This window comes from Cibotium barometz, chromosome 58 (genome assembly GCF_041138505.1).
Source record: "Cibotium barometz isolate CiBa-2024 chromosome 58, ASM4113850v1, whole genome shotgun sequence".
NCBI lineage: Eukaryota > Viridiplantae > Streptophyta > Polypodiopsida > Cyatheales > Cibotiaceae > Cibotium > Cibotium barometz.
In genome coordinates, this window is record NC_141103.1 from 12,260,445 (window position 1) to 12,284,903 (window position 24,459).

Consider the following 24,459-nt stretch of genomic DNA (forward strand, 5'->3'; position numbering starts at 1 on the left):
TGGGGATAAGATAGATCAACCCCTCTGAAAAGCTCTGCGGCATCACCCTAGTGTCCAAAACATGCTGAAAGCCCCTGCGGAGGCCTGGCCCCAAAAGGTCCCAATAGCGCATAAAAAAGGCCAGCGTCAGTCCGTCCTCCCCTGGGCAACTATGTCGCGGCAGGACCCTCAAGGCCTCGGCAAGCTCAATCTCTGACAGAGGCGCACCTAGAACTGTACGCATATGGTCTATGACCCTCCTCTGCACATGGGCCCACACAGTCTGTCTGCAAACATCTCGATCCTCAGTGGCTGGCTCCGCTGAAAGCAGGTCACTATAAAATGCAGTGGCAATGGCTCTGATCTCCCCGAGCTCAGTAGCTACCGATCCATCCGGTCTACCAAGCTGGCGGACTCCTGCTCGTGCATGACGGGGTCCAGTGATCTCAAAAAACTCTCCAGTCACTCTATCACCAAGCTGCGTCCACTGAAAGGCCTGACGACGATAGTAAAACTCATGTCTCTGCTCCTCTACCTCTCTAACCTCCTGGCGTGCCTGGCTCAGCTGGGACGCCACCCACTCACATGCAGGCTGCTGCTCCTGAAGGCGCTGTAGCAAAGCAAGGCTGCGTCTCAGCCGTTGCTCCCGCTCGCGAATCTCTCCCAGTCGTGTCAAAGCTGCAGCGTGTAGAAAAGAGCTAAGATCGATGAGTCCCTGGGCACACTGGCCCACTGCATCCTGGTCAGAGCACTGACTATCATGCCAGATCCTCTCAATGTCCTCAGCGAGACTGGGATCTGTAAGTACCCTCTCTGGGATCCTCAACTGCAAGCTGGGCTCCCGTGTCCCCTCCTCCAATGTCAATATAACTGGCGCATGATCTGAAAATGAGGTGCCAGCGAGAATGCCGACGGAGCCCCCTCGCTCCCCTAACCAGTCGCCCACATAAAAGCGATCAATCCGTGATAGATTAGTCCCTCCCTGCCGGCGATCCGACCGAAAGAAACTAAGACTGTCCTGAGACCGGGAGAAAGCCCCATGCTGCCATGCATCGGTGATCCTCAGTGACATGCAAAACCGGTCCCAAGCTGCAAGCTCCGTGCCGTGCACTGTAACATGACTGCCTCCCACCCTATCTGCCGAGTCCTCAAGCATGTTGAAGTCTCCCCCGACACACCAATGTGCGGCCTCTGGCAATGCATCTGTAACCTGAGTCCAGAACTCTGCTCTGGCACTAGCATGATTGGGCGCATAGATGTTGAGCACACCCAATAGCTCATCATGCATCCTCAGAATGACATACTGTGCTCTACCAGGCACAATGATCCCTCGATCCACAATGGCCTGCCGCCATACATCTGCAATGACCATGCATACTCCTCCCTGTCCACCCAAAGGACCAAACCCTGCAGACCAAAAAGTGTCCCATCTACCAGGCATCACCGAACCATATCTCCGGATCCTGCTCTCACCCAAGTGGTGCTCCTGCATCATCAAAATATCAATGCTGCCTCCAACCAGGCATCTCTGAAGCTCCTGCCTCAAGCGACCACGATAGCGTATAAAGTGTGCTCCGCCAAGGCCCTGTACATTCCATGAGATGATCCTCATGGATGCCCTGCTGAGGTGGATGCTGTCTCAGCCGTACGGCGGGCCTTCGCAAGCGGCTTGGATGGAGAGTAGTCCCCATCCGAACGGCTACAAATCTGCCCACCCGGTGTACTGCAAGAATCCCGGATCAGGCGCCAGTGGCTGTGGCCCATGGCGACTGCCTCCCGCTCTGACAGAGCAACCTCGTGTATACACACATATCCAGGGTCGCGTGCTAAATCTGCCACTATGCGCACGACCAAATGCCGAATCCCTGAGGTATCCACACTCCCGGGATCCAAGAAAAAATGAGCCAACTCCCAAAGTCGGCCTATCACATCTGTCACCTCCAGATCGCTCATGTGATGAGAAAACTCAACTGCCTGAGTCTTCAAAGTGCTGAGAGCGAGCTCTAGAGTCCACTCCCGGTCGCAAGGGCCACATAGAGGGAACGAGAAGGCCACCGCTGAGTCTAGTGCCTCCTCCCCGCGGGCCGGAGGTATCACTACATGAACTCAGATGGGTGCTGGCTCATGGGGGCCCTCTGCTCCAAAAAGCCGTGTGAAGGTATAATCAAAAGCCTCCGAGCGCTGTCTAATGCCAAGGCGACTCAGCCGACTGCGGATAGATGAAATCCGTGAAGCCCTAATCGGCATAGGTCTCCTCCGAGGCTTGAAGATATTCATGGTGGGATGTCTAGAAGAGAGAGAAATGAAATGAAATGAAATGTTATATTAAAGTCTTCAAAAGGCCAAAGTGACCTATGAGACCAAAGTTACAACCATGTGACATCTGATACACTATCTGTAAAAGAAAAGAAAGGACTGAAGGTAAGTATCTAGCCCTACAATACATCAGTAGGGAGCATCCGGAAGCAGCAACTAGCGAGAGTGGGAAGCTAATGCTACTAGTCAAAATGGGGTACATGAGTACATGAATACATGAATATGGGGGAGTACAAAAGTGACAGTGAGTACAACAGTATATGGCTGGAGTGGTAATCATCCTAGGAGCTCTAGCATGGATCTCTGCCAGATGGCCTGGATATCTGCCATAGTGAGATGCCTGGTCGAACGAGCTCGATGCCTCGCAATGATGCTCTGAATCCTCCAGTGTAGGCACCGTCTCTGATGTAAGGATCCGCGAACCCTCGGGCGTCTCGATCTGCCCAACTAGATAGCTCTCTCAACTACAGTCCCACGGGGTGCCCATTGTTGGGCTGTCAGCTGTGTGTCCTCCCGGGTAGTCCCTCTAAAGAAGTCAGTAATCTATCTCTGTGTGGACTCCCTGCCAGTCGGGCGTCTGCTCCTCATAATGGACTCTCTGAGCCTGCGGATCTCCAGGAGATAAAAACCCAAGCATCGCTGATCACAATAGTCCATGACTCTAGCCAGTGGTCCAAATCCCTCTGAAAAGGCAATGGTAGCGCCCTCGAATCTCATAATATGCTGTGCAGCGACAGATGTAGTGCTCCTCCGTCTCTGGCTCTATCCAACAAATCTGACATATCCTGTCCCCTAGAGGTATGCCTCTAAATCTGCTTGTCTCTATCTCTAAAACTAATGTGAAGAGGTGTGGATCTGCCCAATGGCGCACCTCAATCCATGAGACAAATGGGTATCCATGTAGCTCGGTCTAAGTATAAAGCTGGTCTCTATAGAAAGCCTTCTTCGTCCCTAACTCCTGTGAGGGCTCTAGCCATGTCCTCCTAGTGTCCAACTGAATGAGGTCCTGTCTGATGACTCTACTAATCTCAGAATGTGTCAAAGGTGAGAGAGGGTGCCTCTAGAGAGTACTGGACGGGTGGAAGTCTGTCTAAGCTGAACCCGTGGAGCTCAAACCAGGATGCTATCTGCGCATACCAACATGAAGTGTCTCCCTCCATGGCTAGCTGATGAGAGGGGACTCTAAAGCAAGTCGTGCATACCGGTGTCAGGGAAGCTCCCAGGTGCTATGAATGAAGGACACTGATCTGGCAAGAGCCTCGACTACGATCGATGGTGCTCCCATCTCTCGGCTCGGATAATCTCATGGGGTACTGAGGCCTTAGCCCGAATCATCCTGGAGATCATGGACACGAGAGAGAGAGAGAGAAATGTAACAAACACAAAAAGAGACAGTGATTGCACGACTCAATGATGCTTTGATTAATGTGTATTTTTGCTTCAAAGAGTAAAGTGCCTTTTATAGGCTAAAAGGCTTATCTTTGACACATCACGTTAAAGGGGTCAATGACACATGGCTAAACATATAGCATCACTACTTATCACGCTGACATAAAAGCGGCTATAAGAGGTTGTTCACACACATAAACACACTAAGCTATCTAAGGGCTGATTCACACATACAAGGGCCTATTCACACACAAGGATCCAAACACATGAGGCTCCAAATACCCAACAAACACCCCTTTGGAGCAAAGGTGGTGAGACCCAACACCCAAAAGAAGTAGCTACCTTCTAACTTCATCACATGCTGCAAGGAAGCGATTTAGCCATGCGCATCGTGCCATGCTAATCCTCCAATCAAGGTGACCAAAGTAGCAAGGCCAACTCTTTGTCACCCCCCTAGCTCTTAACAGGGAGAAAAGGTAACACGAAGCCTTTATAAGTGAAGGCGATACAAACATATAAAGGAAACACACACACACAAGGATTATTTAACTCAAATTTCGGGGGACTCCTTAGAAAGCAAAGAACCCATGACTCACACATATTCAAAACCCCACATGGTGCTTCCTCGGCGGCATTGCCTATGGGTGGATAAAAAGCGAATAAGGGAGGTGAAAAATGGTAACTACAAGAGGATCTTAGGCCTAAGCCCAATTGGGAAAAAACAAATATGAAGGGAGAAAAGGCTTAGAAAGCCCGCTCATCCTCAACCTCACCTAGATAAGGTCTTTGACCTAGACCGTTGCAGCATGTAATTCTTCTTTATCATCAGCACCATAATCCTCACAAGAGCATAGTCACAAAAAAATCAGTTTCTAACTTTGAAACCTCGAAACTACGAAACAATTTCAAAAACCCTCGAAACCCTCTGCAATACGACAGTTTTACCCAAATTTCAGGTTTTGTTTTCTTTCAATTTTTCTTTGATTTTTAGGTTTTTGAGCTTTTTTGACATTGCCCTCTTGGTCCAAACACGCCCTTGAAACTTGCCAACAAGCAGCTACAAGGAAAAATCATATCCATGTGCAACTCCCCTTGGTCTAAAAAACCTCAAAACTGAAAGAAAATCATGTCCATGTGCAACTCCCCTTGCCTACATACATAACCTAAACTGATGATTCTCATATCCCACTGACATACGCTTAGAGAACTGTTACCCTTCGTTGCACTGGATTCTGGTTTTGCATATTCTTGCGTATGGACCATGCCTTCAAACCTGCCCTTATAAAGGTGTATATAGGACTGGTCGGCCAACTACCAATTAGGCCAAATGAACATGACCATAAAAGGATGTGCCCACCTCTCCGGACCATGGGTGCCTAGTTGCCCACTATCCTAGTGCACAAAACATTGCCCTCTAGGTCCAAACACGCCCTTGGAACTTGCCAACAGGCGACAACAAGGGAAAATCATGTCTATATGCAACTCTTCCTTTGTCTAAAAAACCTCAAAACCTCGAGATTTTTTTTCATCGTCATACTATGTTTTTAGGTGGCTTTTATATGTTTTACTAATATTTATGATTAATAAAATTATTGATTTTTCGAAACCTCAAAACCTCGAGGCCGAGGGACGAAACCTTTCGAAAACAAAACCTCAAAAACCTTGAAACGAAAAAAACCTCGAAACGTTTCTTGTGACTATACACATGAGTCTGGACTCTAGAACATCTTCTTCAAACTAGATCATCAAAAGTAGTAGCAGCAAGACGTAAAACCTCTAAAGTTTGTTGGAATCGGGTGATCCCTTCAACGCTCTTAATAAGCACTACCATTTTATCTGCATCTTGAGCTCATAGTTCATATCATTCGCGCATGTTTGGTCAAGAAAACCTTGGAAAAACACGAGAATGATATGTGGGTTTCATATGTGAGTTTTTTTAATAAACATTTGTGGGCTTTTGGAAAGGCGTCAAATCTGGTGATTTGACGTGTACTTGCATCGACTTCGAGGCACTTGCGCTTTCTTTCGAAAGTCTGCACCTGTCATAGCGGCCACGCACACCCGTCAACGGCCTGCCAGGAACCGTGTACGCCCATGCCAATATATTACCTGTACAGCCTACGGCTTGTACTTTGTATAGCTTGGGCGACGGGCCCTGTATGATTGGGCCATGGCCCATGGCAAGCTGCAAAGCCATTTCCATAGGGCCCATTGCCCAATACCTAGGCCCCAAGGCCCAATGTGCAAGCCCCTAGGACCTAAACCCAATGGAAATTTTTAAAAATTTGCAAAAATTGGGGCTTTAAAAATTTTGCAAAAATTAAGTCGTTTAAAATTTTCCAGAAATTGGTGCTTTTACAAATTTGCAGAAATTGGGAGTTTCACAAATTTTAAAAATTGGGGCTTCTAAGTGGACATTGGAAATTGGGACTTTTTTATTTTTTGTAAAGTTGGGACTTTTAGTATAGTGTTTCCATTGATTTTGGTTGAAAATTGGGACTTCGCAGGAAGCAGATTTTAGAGTAATTCAAGATGGGGAGACCCAAAGGCCTGGAATGGGAGCACGTGACTATTGTGAGACCCACAAGCAAGGGTATGTTTACTTTCTTAGCCTTTGGCCTCCGGGAAATCCTGGTGTGAACAGTCTTACACACAAGCACTTTTTACCCTGTGCCTGTAGTAGCCTGCAAGCCGCCACAAAGAACGTTCTCGCCGCCTGCTCCAAAGCCTTTGCCCAGCAGTGAATTAGCAAACCCCATAAACATTTTTTGATTTGGGATTTTTGTCAGCAGCGCCACTTCCGCCGACTAAGCCGCCTACTCCGCCCGCCGCCGTCGTCGTTGAAGAGCCATATTTTCAAACCAGAAAATTTTGCACATAAGCCATCGAATCCCCTCTGCAAATTTTCAGCTTCTCCAAAAACAAAGCTGAATCGAACCTTGGGTTCAATCTGGCATTCCTCGTGCTCCCTCTCAATGCACTCAGCATAGAATTACAACATTGTGCCACCCATCTTTGAGGTTTGTTTTGTTCATCAAGCCTCTATTCAGATAACTTTTCTATCCCTACACTCTGTCATACATTTGTGAGAAGGGAGAGGTTCAAGCCTTTTATACTTGAGGAAAGCCCTACTTTTTTTCCCCGAAAGCTTTCATGCTTTTGCTTTGCCTTTTTGCCTTTGCTTTTTACTAATAAAATATTACTCAACTTTAGTCAAAGTTCTTTAGCTCTGCTTTTCTAACTTCCCGGCCTTGCTTTTTGGCCCTGAAGTTGCTTTTTGAAAAAGCGGCTTTTAGCTTTTTGGTCCGGCTCAATCTCCTCTTGCCAGTGGTGCCCCTAGCTCGTGGTCAACCCAATAACTTGGTTGAACGCAACGCTAATCAATACATGTAAATACACCAAGATTTAATGGATAACATGCTCAATACTAGAAGTAATTTGTTAAATTGACAAGAGACGCACAATGAGCCGGAATGGCCGGCCCCTCCTTCAAATAAAGTATATTGATCTTGGGAGAATCAAGTACATAGTGTCATGGGCATTTTTGACCAGATTTCCATACCAATGCATATGAATACAGTATTGCAAACAATGTGGTTGTCGGTGTAGAGTTGCAACTCACTCTACCCTCTCAAGTGTTCATGCTCCCTACCATCTGCTCTCTATTGTTTCACCAACACATGGTAGCAACAATCTACAAGAGAGCACGTAGGACAAGAGAACACTAAACAAGGTATGTGAACATGGAGTCCTACTCCTCCCTCCTACTATTTGCTTCCATATTTAAGCATCAAAGCTTACCAATTGCAAGTAGCCTCGATGACAACGTAAGTCTTCGCAATGGAATCGTTTGGAGAGTTAAAATCTGCAATCTGTCGCAGTCCTTCGTGACAAAAGTCTTCAAGAGGATGAAGGGAACCCTGGGACAGCTTCCCCTATGGTTCAATTAAGAAAGAAAGGCTGAAATTAAGGTTTTCAGCAAAAAGACCAAAAATTACAGCAAATATAAGAGCTATTTGGTTGAATTTCAAACATTGGGAGTGTGTGGGAGAGTGAGCACCACCTGGAAACACCCTTGGAAGCTTAGAAAATACACTACCAAGCTTGGATATGGAGTTGGAAAGGAGAAAGTGCAGAAAATAGGCCTCATGAAGGAGGGCGCCAACTTCTAGAGACAGAGGGAAGAGAGATATGATGAGATGCCCCCCTAGGTGTCAGGTAGAGAGGACAAGTGAAGTGACTTGTGGTGCAAGCTAGGTTGGATACATGGATGGTTGCTCCCTTTGTACACAGGGGATAAGGTCTGGGTGGTGGGCATTGAGTTTTGTCCACCTCGGGACATCATTGTGCGAACACAAGGGCAGACATAATTTATAAGTCAGTTTTGGTCACCCAAAACTTAATGAAGTGTGTACACGCTCAATTATAAATTAATGCTAATTCCTAAGACTAGGTTTATCACCAGTACTTACCACCTGTCACATGCAACATAACCATGTCAGCAAACAGTTTCACATGCACGGCTCACAGGCGGGCGTCCCCTTACCCAAACTACACACTAGTCAAGCAAGCATGAAAACAACATACAAATTCAATTGCAAGCAAGCACATCAAGGTGCTATGCAATGCAGCATTGGTATGGACAATCCCCGCATGAGACTATACCAAAATAGACGTGCTCCAGGTAAGTACACGAGGTACCAGACCCAATGGAACACCAATCCTCCAGGCATTTTTGAGCATGTACACACAAGCACAAGTTCCAGTGGAAAGCCCAGTCCACAGTATCACAAAAGTGGCATCAATCCCCGGCATATGCAACTACCATGAATGCCAGTCAAAGGTACATACATAATGAGAAAGCACAGGTGGACCAATTGGGTGGCCAAATTGTGACAACAGCTGCAACTTAGTCCCAAACTTGTCAAACAATGCTCTCCAAAAATGGGACGTGAATTTAGGATCTCTATCTAATGTGATTGTCCGTGCAAAACCAAACGAACAAGCAAGCTATGTCCTCGACTGTGGCTGTCTGCTCGCATGGAGCTCATGAGCATGCAAAACTTACTGAATCTGTCCAAAATTGTCATAAACTGGGTGTTTCTAGATCGAGCGGAGGCGAGAAGAGGGCCGAAGTCCATACTACTGTCGTGAAAAGGTCCCTCTAGAATAGGCAAACACTGAAGTAACCCTGCTTGTTTCATATGAGGAACTTTCACCTTTTGACATATCTAACATGTTTGGACATGTTGGTAGACATCTCGTTGCATTTTAGGCCAATAGAATGACCTCTTTAACTTCTCCAAGGTTCTGTTGATACCTCTATGACCTCGTCATGGGCATCCAGGAGAAGGACTTGATGCTTGTCTTTTAGTACACAGAGACGGTTCTTAAAAATTAACCAACCATCCTGTATACTGTGGTGGCCTGGTTCTAAACTGAGGAACAACTAATATTGAGTCCCAAACTCTTCCGAATCCGGATATCATGCCTTCATGCTGTCCAAGTCTTTGACTTGAATTTCCAACACACTGGACTCCTACAATGTATGGATTGTGCCTTTTCAACTAAGAGCATCGGCAACGGGGTTGTTCTTACCAGGGACATACTCAATCATTCCCCCAAATTGTTGAAACACTTGCCTCTATCTGGATTGTATGTCACTCCATTGGACACTAGGCATGGTTTGCAACCATTTAAGTGCCTGGTGATCTGTCTTAACTGTGAAGTCCCTCCCATAAAGAAAATGCTTCCAATGTTTAAGCGTGGTCATCACCCCCAAAAGCTCTTTATCATACACCGAATAATTCTTTTCGGCATTATTCAACTTGCGGCTATAATAAGCCACCGGCCTACCATCTTGGTGTAAAATAGCTCCAATGGCAAGATTACTAGCATCGGTAATCACCTCGAAAGGATCATCCCATGATGTCAACTTCAAAACTGGTGACTCAGAGGCAACTTTCTTCATTGCCTGAAATGCCTCCAGAGCCTTGCCCATGATGGAGACTTTCTGGCAACAAGTCTTCACGCCCTTGAGCAAGTCGGTGAGAGATGTTGCAAGATCATAAAACTTGTCCATGTGTGTGTTGTAGGCCTGACAAAGACCCACTAATAAGCGGATTTCCTAGGCTGTAATGGGAGCATCCCAACTGAGAATAGCTTGTACCTTTTAAGGATCGAGGCTAATACCTGATGAACTGATGATATATCCTAGGTAATGGATTTCCAGTACTCCAAACTCACTCTTCTTGACATTGATAAACAACTCATTGTCTTGCAAGAGTTGCAAAACCTATGGTTCAACAAATTTTGCATGCTCATTCCATGCAAAAGACGGCCACAGCCGAAGATATTGCTTGCTTGTTCATTCGTCTATGGTATCGTTTGTGGTTTGCCAAGGACAACTACTTCAAATAGAGATCCAAAGTTTACTTCTCGTTTATGGAGAGCATTGTTTGATAACTTTGAGACTAAATTGCAATTGTCTAGTGCTTTTCATCCACAGACAAATAACCAAACAGAAATTTGCAATCACTTGGCCTTCGACGTTCTCAAATCATACTGCCATGATAAGCAGTCAAAGCGGGAACAGTAATCTTCTGTTGATGCAGGCAATCCTCAATGGTACTCATTCATCTAGCATTGGCAGGACTTCATTTGAGAGGCAGCATTTGGTCATCGTTTCTCATCACTTCTTACGAGGATGATATCACCATCATTGGAGCCAACAAGACCACAGAGACATTCTCAGAGATCAAAGTCAGTGAAGGAGCACCTAACCAAAGCACAAGAAGCATACAACAACAGGCAAGCCAACAAGTCTCGTGCAGAGATGTCAACTACAAGGAGAGAGATTGGGTATTTCTCTGCATCATGATGTCACAAAATCCTCATTGCTTCTGTTTTCTACTGTTCATGTGTGGCATATGGAGCCTGACATGGTGTGTTTGTATGGCATATAGAGCCTGCCATGACAATACATGTATGACTCATGGAGCCTAACATGATAGTACCTGTATGGCTTGTGGAGCCTACCATGGTGTACATGTATGGCTCATGGAGCTTGACATGATATGATTTCTTGGGTGACTTGTCTTGTTTGCCTAGACAATGCCTGAGATTACTGCCTCTGTTGTCCATGGGGCCGGGGACGCCTGGGCACCCTGTGGACATGTATGCGCACACCTGTTTGGGACTGACAGGTGGTCTACATGTGTTTTGCAGGTGGTAAGTGTCCCTAAAAAACCCCATTTACAGCTTTATGATTTCACATACTAATAATTATGGGTGCAGGTCCACACTCACTTATAAGTGACTGGACAACTTATAAGTTATTCAAGCTATGGTCAAGACTATTTGAATACATGTGGCAGCCAAAAGGTGGGCACCGGACCTATTTTGAGCCAACTACTTGTAGACCCCTTTTTGGACCTAAAAAGCACACGACTAAGTTATTTTTGGTGAAGGAGCTCTATTACTGGGGGAGAACTCCAGTTTTCTCATGTGCATGCCTTTTGGTTGCATGGGAGAGCTGGACAGCCTGTTCTAGAGCCTTCTACCGCCATCTACCGCGATAGAAATCAACCAGGTGTATGGGGGAAGCTGGTCGACTCCCTCTGGAAATGCTTTCAGATGCTGGCCGGCCATTTACAGCTCTAAGAGTGCTGCTGGTCAGGGTATCTTGGCACCATATAAGCTGGTCGATTTGTGCTGGAGGCTGGCTCTGCTAACCGGCTACCAAACCACTGCTGGTCGACTTTCCCTGTGGCTGCTGAGAGCTGGTCGACTGCTGAAAACAGCCCCTCAAGGCTGGTCGACTTGCTCTGTGAGCCAGACAGGTGGAAGACGGAGATGCATGGCTGTCCCGGGATGATGTGCAAGTGTTATGGGCTGTTCATGGTTGTCCTGCATGTGCTTTAAGCCGGGAATGCTCTCTTGTTCTAGGAAGGGACATCAAATTCAGCATATGCTTTGCTTTTGTTTTCATATTGTACTGGAAGAAGCAGGTGCTAGGAGGTGGGGAATCCTTGGGCACCTGCAAAGTTGTATTTGAAGCAGACTCCTTTTTGGCAATCTAACCATAAAGAGAGGGGGGGGGGCGGTTTCAGCCCATCTTCTGGCCCCTAGTGTGGTGTACTGTGCAGAGTTGTTATCTCTTTCTCTCTCTCTCTTATCTAGCATGCATATGTGTTTGATCAGTTCTCTCTTATCTGGGATGCGTATGTGTTTGATCAATTTTCATGATTGATAAGATTTCCATGTTATAGCTGCCCTTCCGTTACATTGGTATCAGAGCTTGGCTTTCTACAAAGCTTGTGCCATATATGATGATGGATATGGCTGTAAGAAGTCATTATCCAAGAGAGAAGGTTAGGATTCTGAGGTAGCCCTCGTTTTACTGTCGTGCCTCGAAAGAGGTTACCTTTGGTTTAAGCTGTAGTGAGCGTGTGGAAAGACTTCGTGGCCCTCCTGTCTGTGTAGGGTCACTATTGCACCCTTGCAGTCTATTCAGTATCATCCTTGGAAAGCTGGTAGCGAGCGATTCCGGGGCATAGAAATTCTTTTCTTTCTGAAGATCTAGTAAATACATCATGGCCAGCCAGTCAAATCATTCTATGGAGGACTCTATCACCTATATTCGCTGCATGCGGGAGCAGGATAGAGACAGGACCAAGTGATAACAATCCACCATTATCTGCTAGGGCTGAATATCAGCAGGATCTTGATGCTTTGATGAATGAGGTTGAAGAGCTCCGTGCCTTGCAAAGGGACAGAGGGTTATTGAATCAAAGTCTCAGGTTAAGGCAAATGTGGTCACTTTTGATGCAATTGTCCAATAGATGGGGATTGAGAAACCTCGAGAGTTGGTTGTTGCTTATTTGAAAAGTCGTGGCGATGTTGTTTCCAATGATGAGGGCAAATAGGTCTTCACATGGCAACCTCGCAGGCAATCTCATGAAGGGAATTCTGATGATGTTCTGAGAGGGCATGCAACCCGAGCAAGTGACGTGAGTGGGCATGCAGATGTTATGAGAGGGCATGCAGCCTACGCCACTGATATGAGAGGGCATGCAGCCCGTGGGAATGATATACATCGACATGCAGCCCGAGTAGATCATGAGGGGTTTTCAGCCCATATGAGAGATGCAGAAGATCTTAATGCATTGTCCGTGATATCTCCACCATCTAGGTATGTTCCTGCTCGCACAGTTCCATCCCGAGTGGAGAGTGCACAAGAAATCAACCCTAGATCTGGGCATCGCCGCCACCGTAGACATGACGAAGGGGATGATGTTCTAGAGCGACGGGATGCTCGGCACAGTAAGAAGGCCAAAGAGTTCAAGTCGGGGGACAAGGACATCAAATTCGAGAGCTATAATGAAAAGTTGGATACCAGTAAGGCACTCGCATTCATAAGGCAATTTGAAATAGCCTTTTGCACTAAAGACTTCACAGAAAAATCTATGCTCAGACATGTGGGTATGCATCTTAAAGAGACTGCGAGTAATTGGTGGATGGCAAAGCTCTTGGATAGAACAGTTGCTCGTACATGGAGGCCAAAGAGACCTAGGCATCGCCGCCACCGTAGACATGATGAAGGGGATGATGTTCTAGAGCGACGGGATGCTCGACACAGTAAGAAGGCCAAAGAGTTCAAGTCGGGGGACATCAAATTCGAGAGCTATAATGAAAAGCTGGATACCAGTAAGGCACTCGCATTCATAAGGCAATTTGAAATAGCCTTTTGCACTCAGGACTTCACAGAAAAATCTATGCTCAGACATGTGGGTATGCATCTTAAATAGACTGCGAGTAATTGGTGGATGGCAAAGCTCTTGGATAGAACAGCTGCTCATACATGGAGTACTTTCAAAGAGAAATTCTATGATCCGTTCCTTCCTCCTCACTTCGAAAAAGATGTACGAAAGGAATGGGACTGGCTGACACAGGATGAGGGCGAGTCCGTTTCCTCATATATCTCAATGTTTTGGCGGATTCTTCTTAAGGTCACACCTTTCACGACTATTACTGAGGATGAGAAGAAAAGAAAATTTGAGTCACGGCTACAACGAATCATCCAAAAGAGTCGTGCAGTGTATCCCCACAGCACTTTACAGGAGCTGATATATTTAGCTATTATCTCTGAAGAATTACATGGCAAGGGAACATCAAAAAGGCAAGAATTCAGCTCATAGAAGGGAAAATTTAGAGCTGGAAATGAGTAGAAAATGGGTGGACAGCCAGCTAAGTTTATGTCCAATGACTCCAAGGATGCAAAAGGGGGCTCTCAAAAGAAGCCAGGGAGTAAAAAGAATGATCCTAAGCTGTCCAAACAGCACATTTTTTTATTGCAGGGGAAGTGCTTTTTATGTGGGAGCAAGGATCACATGAAATCTCAATGCCCCCAAAATGTCAAAAAGGAATAATGTGCAGGATGCAAAACCGAGTGTGAATGTTATACCCGATATATAGGGTAATACTACACATGAGCCAAAGAGTAGAATTTCATGCAAGGCTTGGGACAAGTTAAAGGATCAAACAGTTTTATTTCTTTTTGATGATAATGCCTTACAGATAACTTTATATCCATTCAGATGGCTACTGCTCTTAGACTAAAGCCCGAGGAATTGGGCATGGACTTTCATGCAGATGCTGTCTTTGAGGGCAAGGAAGTCAAAGTCACTCCCATCATCGGGAAGCTTCGCATACAGATTCAAGGATATTTGGATCATGAAGACTTCCTGGTAGCACCGCTTACGGGATGTGATGTGATACTTGGGATGCCATGGCATTATCGTTTGGATCCCAAGATTTTGCACAAAGAGAATAAACTAAACTTTACTCATAGGGGTAGGGAAGTTTGTATTGATGCGGGTACCACTGGGAGTACCATACCCATTGTAAGCCACATTTCTATTTCCAAGGCAATAAAAAAATCAGCTTGTTCTTACTTGGTCTTTGTACGTGATAATGTTGAGCACGATGTTGTAACTCTCGTAGATCAAGATAAACTTGATTTCTTCAATGATTATGCTGATTGTTTTGCGGAATCCCTACTTGGATAGTTACCCCCAAAGAGGCCAAAGGATCATTGTATTGACATAATCCTTGGTAGATCTTCTCCTAACCGACCTCCTCACAAGGTGAGTGCTGCCCAACAGGAGGAAATTATGACTCAAGTGAATGATCTACATGAGAAGGGGTTGATTAGGCCAAGTTCTTCGACTTATTATTCTCTAGTTTTGTTTGTGCAAAAAAAGGATGGGTCATACAGAATGTGTGTTGATTACAGGTCCCTTAACAAGATTACCATCAAGAACAAGTTTCCAATTCCTAGAATCGATGATATTCTTGACAAGCTTGAGGGAGCTGCTTGTTTCAATCGCAATTGATCTTAAGAGTAGCGACCATTAGATTAGAGTGATACCTCAAGACGTACACAAAACAGCTTTCAAAACATCATTTGGGCTCTGTGAATATTTGGTGGTGCCATTTGGTCTTACAATGCTCCCGCCACTTTCAATAGAATGATGGACAGAATCTTAAAATCTTCACACCTCACCGCAAGTTCACAGGAACTTTCTTTGATGATATTATTATCTTTTTAAAGAGTGAGACCGAGCTTAAGAAACACCTCGCCATTGTTTTTAAAGAGCTTAGGAAAAATAAGCTTTTCATCAACGAAAAGAAGAGTGAATTCTTTTTGTTAGAGATCCATTATTTGGGGCCTATTGTTTCAAAAGATGATGTATGCATGGATCTGCAAAGATTCAAGCTATTAAGGACTAGCCAAAGCTTCAAAATCTTTATCAAGTCAAGAGCTTCATTGGTTTATGTTCTTACTATCATTGATTTATTCGACATTTTGCTTTCTTGGCTTCTCCCTTGAATGATTTAACGAAGAAGAAAGTTGCATTCCATTGGTCCGATTCAGAAAGAACACCTTTCTAAAAGTTGAAGGACGCCATCATCTCAGGGCCTATTCTTATTATTCCAGACTTGCATAGACCTTTTGTGGTCGCGTGTGATGCATGTGGAGATTGTTTGGGGACTGTTTTGAATCAAGAGGGAAATGCTGTGGCTTTTGAAAGCCGCCGCCTGCAACATGTAGAATTGTATTTACAGGTTTATGAGAGAGAGTTACTGGTCGTTATTCATGTCCTACAAACATGGAAACATTATCTTTTGGAGGCTGAATTTATGGTTAAAACAAATCATCTTAGTTTACGGCACATTCTCACACAGCCTAAACTCTCAGAAAAGCATCTAAGGTAGGCAAATTTCTTGTCCATGTTTCATTTTCAGATTTTGCATACTCTGGGCAAGAAGAATTTGGTAGCGGATGCTGTGTCACGCAAGCCTCAAGTGCATACGTGACTACCGCCTATCATCAGGACTTGTCAAGGATGCGGGGTATGTATTCTTTGGACACAAATTTTCAACTTATTTGGGCTGATTTGAATGGTGGTACTGCTGTCCCATCTTATTCAATACGAGATGGTTTTCTGATGATGCAAAACCACATTTGTGTGGTCCAAGAATTGCACCAAAAGGTTATGGAAGAGTGTCATGCTCCCCCATACGCAGGTCATCGTGGCATTTTGGCTACTACACAGGCTTTGGAAAGATATTTCTTTTGGCCAACTTTACGCAGGGATATTGAAACTTATGTTCATGAGTGCCTAGTGTGTCAGAAAGTCAAATTTGACAGGCACAAGACTCCTGGTTTACTTCAGCCATCACTCGTTCCACAAGAACCATGGAAAAGCATTGCCATGGATTTCATTATGGATTTGCCGAGATCGGTACATGGTAATGATGCTATATGGACTATCATTGATCGCTTTAGCAAACAGGCACATTTCATTCCTGTGAGGAAAACAATCAAGCCAGAGCACATGGCAAATTTGTTCTTGGCTCAGATTTTCAAACATCATGGCATGCCCAAATCTATTGTGGGGGATAGAGATCCTTGGACCACTAGTTTTTTTGGCGGAAATTGTTTGATAATATGGGCACAAAGCTGAATTTTTCATAAACTTATCGTCCTCAAATGGATGGTCAGAGTGAGATTGCAAATTCAGCCATGCTTGATTTGCTCTAGTGTTATGTATCGGAGCAGAAGACAGATTGGGAAAAGTATTTGCTCTTGGTTGAGTTTGCATACAATAATACGGTGCATTCTTCAATTAACAAGCCTCCGTTTGAGATAATCTATGGCAAGGTGGTGCTACCACCTATCTTACAAACAAAAGATGAAATCTTTGCAGCAGCAGATGAGTATTTCCAAGATTTGGATATTGCATTTGCACAGGTTTGGACAGCCATAGAAAGATCTAAAGCGAAGCATAAAAAGGCAGCTGACAAGCACAGGCGAGAGGTTATTTTCAAGGAAGGTGATTGGATCTTACCTAAGTTCGAGAAAGCACGTCTTCGGAAGCAACCAAGTAAAGGAGGCCGATATCCTAAGCTTTCGAACAAGTATTATGGGCCATTCCAGATTTTGCAGAAGATAAATGAAGAGGCTTATAGATTGGTATTGCCCGATCGCTGGAAAATATATAGTGCATATCATATCATCTTATTGAGGCCTTATGTGGGACCACCTCCTATGGAACGAGTTTTGGAAGATCCCCTAGAGGTGGATGAGCTTGAGGAGGTATTGCAACCTAAGCAAATAATTTTTCATAAGGAGCGTAAGCATGCAGGTAGCAAGCTAGTACGCAGGTATCTTGTGAAATTTAAAAACTATTCGACTATCGATGCAAAATAGATGGACGAGGATTATTTTAAGGATTATCCAGAGCTTCTGAAGGCCTATCTGGAAGCTTTTCAGTTGCGATCAACTACTTAGAAGCCGGGGGGAATGTTACAAAATTACTCATTGCTTCCGTTTTCTATTGTTCATGTGTGGCATATGGAGCCTCACATGACATACACGTATGGCTTGTGGAGCCACTAACATGACAGTACATGTATGGCTCATGGAGCCTGACACGATAGTACATGTATGGCTTGTGGAGCCTAACATGGTGTACATGTATGGCTCATGGAGCCTGACATGATATGATTTCCCGGCTATCCTCGTGATCTCTGTATTTATGTTTTGGAAAGATTCTAGAAGGATCATGAAGCCCTCAACACTTTACCTGTAATTGCTAGACAATTGGACTATGCATGATGTCTTCCACGTCTCATGGCTAAAGCCGTATGTTGGACCATTCTTACAAGAGATTCCGAATGAGCAGCAGCCTAAAGTGGTCAACGAATCAAAAGTCATTGAGCCCGAGCATATTCTCCTCCATAGGTGGAACCATGGTTCCGGTTGAAGAATCACACAACTTTATATACAAAGTTCCTAGACTGAGGCACTCACGAGCTATTTGGCTCGACGAGGATTTCTTCCAAAAGTACCCCCAATTATTGGCGGACTACTTGGAGGCCATGCAACTACCGCCAAGCTAAGGAGGGAATGTCACATGCACCATGCATTGAGGTGCAATGTGACACATTGGCTCATCGACAGTGCTATACTTATACAAAAATGTAGTACCTGTTTAGGAATATTTGTCATGCACCACGGTCCATGACCCCATTGTGAGCCCCAGTCCAGGACATGTCTGTCACGAGCTAATTACGTCAATCATCACCAACCTTTGAGATGTCAGGGTCAGTCCCATTTAATACTGGCCAACAGCAATTGCAGTCACCAACCAGCAGCCTGTAGACACTGTAAAAGCAGCCCCACATCCATTGCATAATCCATCTCATAAATTATTCCTTGGTCATAGAAAACAGTGCAGATATGTATGCCTAAAGACCTTGGTCTTTTACATGCATAAATCTCAGCCAAGCACCTAGGGCTTCAGTCCATAGGTAGTAGCCCCAAAGATTGCTTCAGCAGTCAGCCTTCAGTAGTGCATCTCCCTCAGCAGATCTGGTTGTGCATAAGGCTATCTGAAGTGGCTTCAAAGTTGGCTTAAAACTGCTTGATGGTTCAGCAGACGTCCAATCTACAACGTCCTTGCATTTGGTAGTCTCTGTCAGTCAATTCTCAGTAAGTTCTCTGCATTGTAACAGTTCTCCCAAGTAAATACTCCTGCTTGGGGGAGGGGGGCCTTCAGTGGGTATATTGGGACCCAATCTGATGTCATATCTGCTCTCTCTCTCTCTCTCTCTCTCTCTCTCTCTCTCTTCTCAGCTCTACCTCCTGTGTATAGTCAGTTGCATGCTACACTCATCTGAAGGAGGTCAATTGTGGCTGCAAAGCAGCCCCGATGCAGAGCAGCAGGGTTTGAACGCAGAACCTCCCCTACCCACACTGCTAGGCTACTCGCCCGTTGGCATATGGAAAACCTCTTTGAGGTCAAAGATTCACCTATTATGGATAATTTGGATTATTGATGAGGATGTCTCCACCCTATCTCTCATTGTTCTAAGGCTATCTTGTACTTCATGAGTTTAATTTTGTACGCACACAATTACCAGAGATAGCTAGTCTTTTCCTTTTCAGTTTTTTTTTACATGACTCAGTCCTCTCATGGATTCATTTTACTACTTTTGGTCTCATAGACCCATTGGGTCTTTTGAAGGCATTATACCTGCCCCCCCCCCCCCCCCCCCTCTCTCTCTCTCTCTCTCTCTCTCTCTCTCTCTCTCTCTCTCACACACACACACCCCCCTCTATCAAACTCTTATGGATGATAGAATTCATCATCTCACTTATTGATCCCAAAAAAAAAATATATCATCATCTCACACCAGACTAGTGATCCTTTATTCTTTGATAGACTGCTGACCCTTCAATGTTCTGTTATACGAATTTTGTTTTGGAGAAATGAAACTGCAGTACAGGCTGCAATGTACAGGCATAAGCTAAAATCATAACAAGCATGCGGGGAAAACCTCAGAACTTAAAAGATGAAGCAATGCTTGTAGATGTGATGCAAATTATCAAGATAGTCGATGATGCCACATTTGCGAATCCAGTAAGAAAGTGCTCCCTTGGCTCACCCAAAAAAAAGGAAAATACGTACCTGCCCAACAAAAAATCGCACAATAACCAGCACTGACCGAACAGCTTCATATTGCATCCACGATCGCCGAACTGCCATACGACGATCAAAATTGTTTGCAGTAGAAAATACACCAATGAAGAGCTCGCATCTCTGCTTAGGAGCCATGGGAGGTGCTTTGAGAAACTCCACATCGACCTGTGTAGCGTCTTCTGTAGTCGGCAGTCCAGTTGCTATTATTGAAATCGGTTTGACACTGCCTTTTAATCTTACGGCATTGGCCAGGGATGGTTTTAAGTTCTACACAAAACAGAAGGCCAGCATCTCTTTGGTTAAGGCCTATCAAGATTAACACAGTAGAGCTTACAAAGAAGATAATCTTTGCTTCATTTAAGAATCTTGCTAAAGCATCACCTGCCGATACTCAAAAGATGTAACATGCTTTCCATTCACTGTCACGTGGAAGCCCTCCCATCCCACCCAAACTGTGGCTGCAAAAGGTATACCATTCATAAAAGGAAACCATGGCTTCTTGTCACTGCTTGCAAGTGAAGGCGGCCACTTTACAATCATGGGATCCTTCACCTCAGGGAACATCCTAGTAGCAGCTTTTCCAACTTGCTCACTGCAGGTATCGAACCCATCCACTGCAAATGGCAACAATTTCAGATAAGCTAACAATTCCAATAAGGCTACATTTCGCCCTAAACACCTACTTTACTATCAAACTACCTTTCTTAACAGTCAAAGAAGAGGTTGGACATCGCTCCTCGTCTCCCCAATCATGATCCCTAGTCCATGTATTCTGAACTACAACAGCATTATCTGTGATCTTGTCACCTTGAAGTCTAACATTAAAATGTAGAACAATTGGAGGTTCTGGATCTCCACGCAGCTTGGGACCAAGAATTTCAACAGCAAAGTTCCCTTCAGCACCCCGTGGCATGCCAATAATAGTGATTGAGGAATCAACAATAAACCCACATGGAACTTCAAGCACAATCTCGGAGTTTCTTTCAAACTGTGATTGATTGACAGAACCAACAGAGTATGGGCATTTTTTTTCCATTGTCCTATTCATGGAATGATTTCCCATTTCCAATCCACGTTGTTGCATTAACTCCTGCCAAGAGTTTTCGGCTTCTTGCAACGCTTGCTTTGCTTCAGGAAAGCAATCTGAACGAGAAAATGCCGGCATTAAATGCTTCCAGAGAGACAGTATTGATGATTCTGCAGTAGATGAATTTACCAGTAAAAGCGCTGAACTGATAAATGATGGCTCTCTGATCTTCTTGACATTCTTGGGTGGCTCGTGAGGATAACTCATTAAATATGATCGATTTCCCAGCATTCCATCTAACAGCTTAAATCTCAGCAACAGAATCATAAACACAAACAAAACCACAATCCCTCCCAGCCACATCCTCAATTCTGACAAGCTGAAGCACGTGCATCGCTTTGCAGGTTTCTTTAGCTCCATGCCACTGTAGTCCATCCATCCCATTGTGTAATGGTCTCACCACAGGCTTTGCTTCACTGGAACTTCCAAAGGTGAAAAACAGATTCCAGTGTCCACCACAAATAAGAAAAACTTGGTGATGTAAAAGGTAAGAAACTGCCGTCCCATTTTTGCCCTACTTGTCTATACACTGGCATAATCCCCATAGATACTAGCTAACTTTCATGAACTACTCTACACTCAGAAAATATGTTTCCAATAAACTAGATAGGGCATAATGAAATCCTTGGAAGGTGACAACGCTGCCCAAAATATTTCCATAAGCCCGTGAACTAAATTCATCTTCAACCAAAAAGGTTCCCATTCAGACTCTCCACAACATGAAGAAATCCCAGATGCCTTGCAACCTGCACAACGATGTAAAGGGTATTTGATTCATAAGGCCAACTGTGCTTTTTTGCAGTGTGCACGACTCCACAGAGGAGCCCACTTCTTCATTTTACATGCTAAGCCCATACGGCATGCTGTACAATATTTCTCTGCATGCCATACAATGATTCCTTCTTCTTTTTTGAGGGTGTAATGTAATTATTTAGTGCTAAGTAACATTGAGTCCACCAGCAACTGCAGGCCGCTGGATTTGAATTCAGGCACCCACTTAGAGATTTAAACCCCTTACCAACTGAGCTACAAGGCCGGAGACATGCCATACCATATTTCTAGGCATGCCGTACAATACCTGTAACCTGGTTAGGCATATGATTTAATGTATATACTGGTTGCAGATAAAGGTCAAATTGAGCTGATAGAGTTTACTTGAGCATCTTTGCATTAATTCACCCACTAAGCACAAATGAATTCAATAAGCTGGAAAAAATGTTACTATAATCTGTGATTACAATATATTTTACCAATTAGAATAAGAATTGTAGCCGGATTAAACATGTTTATCGGAAATATTCGAAAAGTATCCACGAAAGATTCCAACCGGAAAAAAAAAGGGACATTTCTACCTACCACATGATGGAAAGCTTCAGGTGCCCGCGAAGAAGCTTCCGATCCACAGCGAGCTATGGAGAAAAGACGAAGAATTGAAGGGGACGGGGAGGAAAAAACCCAACAGAGTGGGGAAAGGTGGGCACTCCATATCAAGACTTTTCTCAGAAAAGCAACTACAAAGAGAAGACAACGACTGAGCTTCCAGCTTAGAAGCTAAACCACCAGCTTAACCTATTAAACTAACGCCTAATCGCGTCTTAAGAACTCCACATCAGCTGCTGCGCCACGTTGCGCAACAGCATTCGTGATGAGGTCCATTTCATCGCCAGTGGTGGTGCGTGTGCTTTTTCGTTTCCTCACTTTCCACTCCTTTTGACTGATTTAATTTACTCCTTGGTGGCTCTACATCTTTAATTAATTTACTCCTCATGGCTCTACATCTTTGATTTAATTTACTCCTCATGGCTCTACATCTTTGATTTAATTTAGTCCTAATGGCTCTATATCTTTGAAAATTCATATCCTCCGAATTTCTCCTTTGAATGAAGAAATGTAGCCTTATATATATAGGGTTATGTAGTGGGAGAGTTACCTTGTTTACATGTCCCTTTTCTTATATATATATATATATAGGGTTATGTAGTGGGAGAGTTACCTTGTTTACATGTCCCTTTTCTTCTTCTTGTTAATAGAAATGTGACTCATTCAATCTATCATGGGCATTGGGACATCATTGATGCTCGGTTGAACTAGTCAGATGAGTGTCTCCCACCACCATCAACCTCTTCCAACTAGCTTGCATGCCGAAAAAACAAGTTTTCCATAAACTGACATCACTTCCGTCCATGATGTTCTACAATGTCTGTCGATTGGTAAATGGCTCCCAATCACCATTATTCATACCCCCCCCCATGGCTATTACATACTCCTTTTCAGAGGGGGGGGAGGAGAGAGAGAGAGAGAGAGAGAGAGAGAGAGAGATGCAACATATGACACACACACACACACCAAAAAAAAAAAATTGACGGCATTTGTAACTACAACGTTTAATTTATTTGTATTTTTATGTCATGAAAACCTTATACACAAACTAATTGATGCATTTTTGTTTTTTCAAAGGCAACTGGTCTTATTACGCAAGAATTAATTATAACAATGGAGTTTGGATACTAAGCTATTTTTCGGCTGAGAACTAAGGGTAGCTTCATATGCATCGACACCTAGTGAAATGCCATTAAGGCAAACCAATTAAGGCAAACCAATTGGCTACCCAATATCTACAACTACATTTTTCATCCAATGTAGACTACCACATGCAAACAATGTGCTAAAATACGTATAGCATAATTGGAACGCATAACTGGAACTCAAGATTTGATACCGCCTCCAACATAATTGGAACGCATCTTACCGTTGCCATCTTGGCAACTGGGCTGAAAGTTTCCTCATAATCAATCCCATATGTCTGCGCATATCCTTTGGCTACCAATCTAGCCTTGTACCTATTTATGCTTCCATCACTGTTATGTTTAACTTTGTACACCCACTTGCATCCAATGGCTTTCTTGCCTTCAGGCAATTGCACTAAATCCCAAGTCTCATTTCCATATAGTGCATCCATCTCCTCATCCATAGCTTTCTCCCAACACACATTTCCAACAGCCTCATCAATGCATGTGGACTCAACAACCTGCACAACCTTTGCCATATATGCATAGTGATGTGCCACATAACCATCATAGGTAGATCTCTACACAGGATTTTTCACTCTCCCAGATCTTCGCAGCTTTTCATTCATGGCTTCCATAGCCTTCTTTACACCAGATGTTCTCATAGCTGGGATCCCAAGCTCCTCATCAAGGCTCATATCTGAGCCACTAGACTCTCCATCAACATGAGAATCTGCAGAAATGTCAGGCATACCAAGGGGCTCAACCACTTTCTCTTTTCCTTTACGTGATGTACTAATCACATTTGCAGGACTGGTATTATGATGCAGCCTGCCACTCCATGGTCTATCAATAGACCCACTAGATGAGGACTCTCCTGGTCCACTCAAAGACTGTGATTGCTGACCTGCATTCTGTGCAACCACACTTCCACTCACATCAGCCCCAACAGCTTCTTTTTCAACAACATACCAGCTGCTCATCTCATCAAACACAACATCCCTGCTTACCCTCAGCTCACGTGTAGCAGGGTTATAACACCTGTATCCCTTTTGCTCAAGGGAATATCCAATAAACACACATTTTTTAGCTTTCGGATCCAGCTTAGTTCTCATCTCATCTGGCACAT

At 44.3% G+C, this 24,459-nt stretch overlaps 1 protein-coding gene across 3 annotated transcripts in view; it reads right to left on the reverse strand.

Moving 5' to 3' along the window:
• Positions 1-22,513, reverse strand: part of LOC147605906 (beta-1,3-galactosyltransferase GALT1-like) — a 36,966-nt gene extending 14,453 nt beyond the window's left edge. The window contains exons 1-4 of one of the 3 annotated variants that reach the window (XM_086792312.1): positions 22,180-22,513; positions 20,436-21,569; positions 20,118-20,350; positions 19,725-20,003 (exon numbers count right to left, since the gene is read on the reverse strand). In XM_086792312.1, the coding sequence (XP_086648438.1) occupies positions 19,725-20,003; positions 20,118-20,350; positions 20,436-21,207 (1,284 nt within the window). In that variant the 5' untranslated portion in view covers positions 21,208-21,569; positions 22,180-22,513. Of the gene's footprint in view, positions 1-19,724; positions 20,004-20,117; positions 20,351-20,435; positions 22,052-22,179 lie in introns of those variants that run through there. The other 2 variants (XM_086792311.1, XM_086792313.1) reach the window with 2 other exon arrangements.
• Between the last annotated feature and the right edge of the window lie 1,946 nt (positions 22,514-24,459).